Source organism: Mus musculus, chromosome 5 (genome assembly GCF_000001635.26).
Source record: "Mus musculus strain C57BL/6J chromosome 5, GRCm38.p6 C57BL/6J".
In the NCBI taxonomy this organism is placed as follows: domain Eukaryota; kingdom Metazoa; phylum Chordata; class Mammalia; order Rodentia; family Muridae; genus Mus; species Mus musculus.
The window spans coordinates 31,108,257-31,115,714 of NC_000071.6; the positions used below are offsets into that span (position 1 = coordinate 31,108,257).

Sequence of the window (7,458 nt, forward strand, 5' to 3'; positions counted from 1 at the left end):
ATATGGGCTCCCGACTCGGTCCTGCTGGCGGCGCCAAAAAACTCGCGTCCCCTACAAAGTGCGCAAGCGCAGTTTCCATAGCCCAGAGGCAATATGAAAGTTCACGTCTACCGGGAAGAAGGAAGCTTGTGTCAGGCCTACCTGGTTTTATAGAACAATTCTGAGGTAATAAGCTAGGTCTGGAGTCAAAAGAAGATGCTAGGCTGTCCAGCGCAACAGTTCTTGTCGCCTCCCCTCTGTCCAGGGAGCCATCCTGCTCTCAGTGCTGTGGGCTTGAGGCTGAGAGGAACGCGAGTCTAGGCCCTCATGGGGTCCTGAACCCATCTTTGATCTGGCTAGTTCTCTCTGCGACTGTTGTGACTTTGACTTCTGATCCAACCTATTTAGTGGCTGGGTTACCTGGTATTTCAAACTCAGCCACCAGGTGGTCAGGTGTAGGGCTATTTACTTCAGGTACAGGAGCTGTAGACAGACTGTTCCTCATTTTAGACCTACCTCTCCTTTCTAGGCCGCTCTACTGGGAGCTACATGCCGGACAATGGGAAATGTGTATGGCTTTGACATTTGTGTTCTTCTACATTCTTGTGATTCAAGTCAGAACAAACTTGTATTTTTGTCCTTTTGACTCAGAGCATGCCTCTTACGTATGACGCAACCCAGCGACTATCTAGAACTGGGAAAAGCCTCTATGCAGTGCTGGAACTGAAGAAGGGTGCTGAGACTGCAGACATCAAAAAAGCCTACAGGTTCAATGCCCTTTATTCACCCCTGGTATCTATACCCCCCACTACCTTTAACATCTTCAAACTCTATTTATTTTTAAAGATTTATGTATTTATTTTATATATCTGAGTACACCATCATTGTCTTCAGAAACACCAGAAGAGGGTATTGGGTCCCATTACAGATGGTTGTGAGCCACCATGTGGTTGTTGGGAATTGAACTCAGAACCTCTGGAAGAGCAGTCAGTGCTCTTAACCTCTGAGCCATCTCTCCAGCCCCAAGTCCCCCCCCTTTTTTTTTAAATCCCAAGACGATTTTATCTTGGGGCCGAAGGAGGCCACCCCTCCTTCAGTGTGACTTGAGAAGAAATGTAGACCTTGCCTGCATCTTGTATCCCCATCTCCTGTATCCCTTGCATTATCTAAAGACCCAGACCTGCAGTTCATCCTAATCTTCTTGCCTCAGTTGCTTCCTGTAGCCCTCCCCACTGTCCTTTTGACTATTGTCTGGATAGGAAACTGGCCTTGCAATATCATCCAGACAAGAATCCAGATAACCCTTTAGCAGCAGAAATCTTCAAAGAGATCAACACAGCCCATGCCATACTCACCGACCCTACAAAAAAGAAGATCTATGACCGGCACGGCTCACTAGGATTATACCTGTATGACCATTTTGGTGAAGAAGGTGTCCGATTCTATTTTATAGTGAACAGTTGTTGGTTCAAGGTACATTGTACTTCTTATTAAGAAAGGAATTGGAGGGGCTAGAGAGATGACTCAGGTGGGGAGCATCTACTGCTCCCATAGAGGACCTACCTGGGTTTGATCCCATTACCCACATGACAGCTCACTACTATCTATACCTCCAGTCCCAGGGGATCCAGAGCTGCCTTCTGGCTTCTGCAGCTATCAGGCTTGCACATGATGCACAACATACATGTAGGCAGAATATAAAATAAAATTGACCCAGCTGTGGTGACACAGACCTCTGAGCCCAGCTCTTGGGAGGCAATGGGTAGCCTGGGCTATATAGTAAGATAGTGTCTGTGTCTATAGAGTAAGGAAGGAAGGCTGCCCTCCTCTCAAGACAATTGTGTCTGTCCTCCCTTTCTAGATGTGAGGACAGAGAGAGGGGGATCTGCATGGAACTACAAAAAGAACAGGGGACCAAGGCCTCTTCTCTCCTCTCTTGTAGACACTTGTTATCCTTTGTTGCTTGCTCACTGGTTGTTGTTGTTGCTGCTGCTGCTGTTTATGCTGTGGTAGACTTAATCCATCAGCCGAGGAAGAGGAAGAGAATCGCCAAATGAATGTTTCTTCTCAGCCTTCAAGATCAAGTGAGGAACAGAGACAGGGATTGGGGGTCAGGTCTCAGTAAGGAATGGTAAGGTAGAGTGGAGAGAGGGGCTGTGAGAAAGACCCGTGTGAACCGAGCAGTTAACCCCAACATGTGAGTGTCTTGAGTGTTTCATTGGAGGTGAAGAGAGACGGAGAAGGTAGCCGATGTTCCTTATGCTACAGACTGACATTTCAGTGTAGCGAGGGCTTTTCCTATGAAGGAACTGGGGAAGCACAGTCTTTCAAAGGAAATCGCTGAAGGCAAGTTTGCAGGTGCAGCTTATTGCAAATAGAAGGATGATCTAGGAGCAGAGCATTTGCCTAGCACGTGAAAGGCCCTGGAGTTCATTCCCAACCTGCGGGCTGACGGGTGGGGGACTCGGGCAGGAGGAATGCATTGCTTTATTTTTTGTTTTTTTGTTTTTGGTTTGTTGTTGTTGTTGTTTTGTTTTCGAGACAGGGTTTCTCTGTGTAGCCCTGGCTGTCCTGGAACTCACTCTGTAGACCAGGCTGGCCTCGAACTCAGAAATCCGCCTGCCTCTGCCTCCCAAGTGCTGGGATTAAAGGCGTGTGCCAACACGCCCCCAGCACAGAATGCATTGTTTTAGATTGTTTCTGCCCCACATAGTTAAAAGTTTAAAAAGACTATGTTGGCTGAGGGTCACACCAGTGCCATCTGGTGCTGCTAATGAGTAACTGCAAGGTAAGGGTTTGTAGATTGAAAACAAAAACAAACAAAAAAAAACGTGTGCATGGTTATATTTACATAAGCATGCTATAATTCCACCACAGGAACACAAGATATTGAAGCAGAGGATTAAGACGTGACAATAATTAAGGAAACGTGAAGAGGAATGGGGTATGTAAATGGAGAAGTAGCAGTGGGTAAAGGATGAGAGAGGCCAGTGAGATGGCTCAGCTGGTAAAGGTGATGCCACCAAGCCAGACTATCTGAGTTAGACCTCTGGGACCCACATGAAGGCAGAGAACTGACTCCTGTAGATTGTCCTCTGATCTCTGCACGCATGCTGTGACACAGGAGTGTGCACTCATACACACACACATGCGTGTATATTACATATAATACACATATATTATACATATGATATATACATGTTATATGTGTGTGCATATATATTTAAAGCATAGGTAGTACTTCAGATGGGTCATTATTGGAAAATCTGTATTCTTTTAGCATCAACCCCAGCTGCCTACACAGAGGGAATGTGCTTTTGGCTATTGGTGATTACTCCTAATAAAGTCCCAACTGTTTCTACCATTAGGTGCTGGCCCAGCAAGAGTCCCCGACACTCAGCCCACTGGATACATTGAAGAAGGAAGAAAGTAGCCCTGTCTCTACACTCACCCAGATTTGACTCCTGTTCTTAAAAGAAATCCCTGCTGCTTCAGAAGCTATGATGACACCCATCCTCGTAAGGACATCTCTGCCCTCCACAGTGACACAAAGCCTGTCCCCAAAGAACCTTCCAGCTGCTTTTCTGTTTAGCTCTGACTCCATTCCTGTCTTTATCCACATGCGCTCTCAAGACGTGTTGGCAGCTGTTTGCTGAGTGGGTGCAGCTTTCTCCAGTGGGTACCTGGGTCAATGTCCAGTAGGCCCCTGAGCACTTACTAACAAGTTCACCAGGATCCTGATCACCAAACAAGGTGGCTCCCATCCCAGGAGCTGTTGCACCAATTAGTCCTCCTTCGTTGGAACACTGTGTACCAAGAACTTTTAGCACCAGCTTCATTTCTTTGCAACACCTTTGGAAGACTGGTCTCACCATCTTCTGGTTCCTACACCACTGGCACCAACACCCCATTTATAAGACAGCTTGGGAAACTTGTGTTTGTGGCGACCCTTGAACTTCAGCTCCATCCTTAAACCCATTATTAGCCGTGGTCCTGTGGACAGGCTGCAGTCCATGCTCCAATCTTACTGCCTCTGTCCCTCATGTTACTTCACACAGAGTGATCCCCTTAGATCTTATTTCTTAACACAGACATGAAATGTGATGGGACAGACTGTATGAAGGAGACCTCATTTAGCCTCTCGAAGCTGTTGGCTTAGCATCCTCTCTGTATCCCGCTTTATTGTTTCTTTCTTACTATGTGGTATCAGGGCCCAGGAACCATCAAACCTCTCTCTATTCACTGGGAAAAAGGCTAAGGAATGTCAATAATAAAAAAGAGCTTTGTCCAATTCCAGTGTGTGTGGGACCCCAAAAAGACAAGTGGTGTGTGGGATAGAAAAAGAGACCAATGACTATCACTCATACCTGAGATAAGGCTGGCATGGTCCATAGTGTCCATCACTGTGGAGCTAGGAGTCAGTGGTCCCCAGAGCCCGTGGGGGTGGCTTTGTCAGTGCCCCGTGATTTCTCTGCACACCCATTTGCTGGGGTGCAAATAACTTTACAACACGCAGACTCTTTCTAGCCAGATCCATTTCTCATAACTCTTTTTGTGTTTTTATTTATGTGTTTGTGTGTGCATCTGCACACATTTGTCAGAGTAAATGTATACGCACATGTGTCTGTGAGCCTGTGGAGGGCGCTGAGTCTTTTGGAGTTGGGATTATAGATGGGTGTGAGTGCTGGGATTTGAACTCCTGTCCTTATGACTGAGCAGCAGGCTCTCCCAACCACTGAGACATCTGTAGTCCATTCTTGTCTCAGTTTCTAAGCAAATGTAGCATCCTAGCAATGGATTCACTAATGTAGTTGTGGACCAGAATCGCAGTCTCATCTCATAATCATAGGGCAGGTCTGGGTCTGGTACAGCAGCCGTCTCTTGGCTTTGAACTGCTCTCCTCGGGTGATGTAACAAAGGTGAGCCAAGGGCTGGAGATGTAGCTCAGTTAGCAGAATGCTTCTCCAGCATGCTTGAGACCCTGAGCTGACCCCCAGCATCATATAAACCGAGATGATGGTGCTCTCCCCTAATCCCAGCACTTTGGATGTAGAGACAAGGTCATCCATGCTGACAGTGAGTTCAAGACCAGCCTGTCCTACACTGAAGAGGGCATGTACTGGCTAGTTTTGTGTCAACTTGACACAGCTGGAGTTACCACAGAGAAAGGAGCTTCAGTTGAGGAAATGCCTCCATGAGATCCAACTGTAAGGCATTTTCTCAATTAGTGACCAAAGGGGAAAGGCCCCTTGTGGGTGGGACCATCTCTGGGCTAGTGGTCTTGGGTTCTATAAGAGAGCAAGCCGAGCAAGCCAGATGAGGCAAGCCAGTAAAGAACATCCCTCCATGGCCTCTGCATCAGCTCCTGCTTTCTGACCTGCTTGAGTTCCAGTCCTGCATCCTTTGGTGATCAACAGCAGTATGGAAATGTAAGCCGAATAAACCCTTTCCTCCCCAACTTGCTTCTTGGTCATGATGTTTGTGCAGGAATAGAAACCCTGACTAAGACAAACTGGTACCAGGAGTGGGGTATTCCTGTGACAATTTGACCATGTTTTGGGGAGGACTGTGGAAGGACTTTGGAACTTTGGGCTTGAAGATCCATCCGTTGTTAAGAGCTCTGTCGGATGTCGTGTAGGAGCTTGGAAGATAATGTTGAGAACACTGCAGAAGATGGAGCTCTGGTTTGTGAAATTTCAGAGGGAAAATTAAAGACTCTTTTCAGGGCCATTGCTGTTTTGATTGTGAAGATTCTGTAGTTCTGGTTAGCTGGGGCTGAAGAATCAGCTGTGATTAACAAGATACCAGAACTACCAAAGCAAAAACTTTGCATTACTGGGACTACTGATGCTGGTTAGCTGGAGCTAAGAAATTAGCGGTGATTAAGAAGAGACCAGCATCATTGAGGTGACATCTTCTGGGAAGTGTTTTCTGAAAGCACAAAGAGGCTGTGTTCCAGAGATGGCCAAGGTTGTACTCTTGCTGCAGCAGGACTTGGTAATATGTAAGGGTCACCCAGGTGGGTACTGGTTTTGAAGGCATGAAGGGGTCACACAAAGCAGCTGAGGCTTGGCACTGTGAGAGGCTATGGAAGGCCATTGGTGAAGGTGCAGCCTCAGTTGAAATTGAAGGCCCAGGACTGAAGGGGTCATGCAGTGTTTTGGAGATGCCAGTACCATGAGATGACCACCAAGAGCAGCAGCAGCAGTGGAGTACAGGCATCTGGAGCCTAGAGGATGACGTCTGTGCTACAAAGGGCCTGGCTGGAGAAGTGACCCAAGCCCTTGGAGGAGCCCAGAAGATCGTGAGTTGGATCCCAGACATTGGACGGTTAGAGATTGACTTTTGCTTTTGATTGTGACTGTGCCCTGATATTTTCCCTCTTGAAGGAAGAAACTGTTTTAGTGGAGCCCACAGTTAAGAGACTTTTAATTGTAAAAAGACTTTGGATTTTAAAAGAGATGGACATTTTAAAGAGTTTGAAATTTTAAGAATATGTAAAGACTGTGGGACTTTTAAAGTTATTTAGATATTGGGGATGAATAAGATTTTAAGGGTTGAGGCTTACTAGTGATGTGTTTGTGTGTCAAGTTGACAAGGGGTCAATTGTACTGGCTAGTTTTGTGTCAACTTGACACAGCTGGAGTTACCACAGAGAAAGGAGCTTCAGTTGAGGAAATGCCTCCATGAGATCCAACTGTAAGGCATTTTCTCAATTAGTGACCAAAGGGGAAAGGCCCCTTGTGGGTGGGACCATCTCTGGGCTAGTGGTCTTGGGTTCTATAAGAGAGCAAGCCGAGCAAGCCAGATGAGGCAAGCCAGTAAAGAACATCCCTCCATGGCCTCTGCATCAGCTCCTGCTTTCTGACCTGCTTGAGTTCCAGTCCTGCATCCTTTGGTGATCAACAGCAGTATGGAAATGTAAGCCGAATAAACCCTTTCCTCCCCAACTTGCTTCTTGGTCATGATGTTTGTGCAGGAATAGAAACCCTGACTAAGACAGGGCACCTCAGAGCTGTTGAGAAATTCCATCACATCCCTCTCCTCCTAGAAGAGACAGGATAGAGAGTACGTAGGCTGGAAGGAAGGGGCTAATTAAGCCCTTACTACCTCATTCCCTAAAGACCAGCCAATTTAAAGGGCACACTGTCCCACCAATCATAATGTGCCTAGTTGCTGATGCTCTATTCCACCCCTGGAAACCATATAAAAACTTATGGAACAGGCCGCCTGGGGTTGCCACCTCTCCTTCAGGTGTCATTCTGAGAATGACAACCTCAGAATGCTGGAACAATAAATTATTCTTGCTTTTGCATCGATCCCCAGCTCTGAGGGTCCCCCAGTAAGCTAAGGCTCGTCAGACTCTTACAACACAAGAGCCTGTCTTTAATAAGGGAGAGGGAAGTGTATAGTGAGATTGTTCATTGGGTAAATGTACTTGTCATCAATTCTGATGACTCAAGTTTGATTTCTGGGACC

General features: G+C 46.6%; 1 protein-coding gene across 3 annotated transcripts; it reads left to right on the forward strand.

Moving 5' to 3' along the window:
* Positions 1-36: 36 nt before the first annotated feature.
* On the forward strand, positions 37-4,270 carry Dnajc5g (DnaJ heat shock protein family (Hsp40) member C5 gamma). 3 transcript variants are annotated; one of them, NM_177677.3, is made up of 6 exons: positions 63-165; positions 631-746; positions 1,239-1,452; positions 1,922-2,063; positions 2,857-2,923; positions 3,348-4,268. In NM_177677.3, the coding sequence occupies exons 2-5, from the start codon at positions 634-636 to the stop codon at positions 2,883-2,885; spliced, it is 498 nt and encodes a 165-aa protein (NP_808345.1). In that variant the 5' UTR covers positions 63-165; positions 631-633; the 3' UTR covers positions 2,886-2,923; positions 3,348-4,268. The 3 variants fall into 3 exon arrangements, with proteins under 3 accessions (XP_011239025.1, NP_808345.1, NP_001334253.1); XM_011240723.2 differs by lacking the exon at positions 2,857-2,923 and having other exon boundaries at positions 37-165; positions 3,348-4,270; NM_001347324.1 differs by lacking the exons at positions 1,922-2,063; positions 2,857-2,923.
* The last annotated feature ends 3,188 nt before the right edge of the window (positions 4,271-7,458 follow it).

Bases quoted from the DNA above. Each gene is read 5' to 3' on its own strand.
- Dnajc5g (XM_011240723.2), top strand. From the start codon at position 634: ATGCCTCTTACGTATGACGCAACCCAGCGACTATCTAGAACTGGGAAA. The intron at 747-1,238 runs GTTCAATGCCCT...TTGTCTGGATAG, and splicing joins GACATCAAAAAAGCCTACAG to GAAACTGGCCTTGCAATATC. The intron at 2,064-3,347 runs GTGAGGAACAGA...TTCTACCATTAG, and splicing joins TTCTCAGCCTTCAAGATCAA to GTGCTGGCCCAGCAAGAGTC.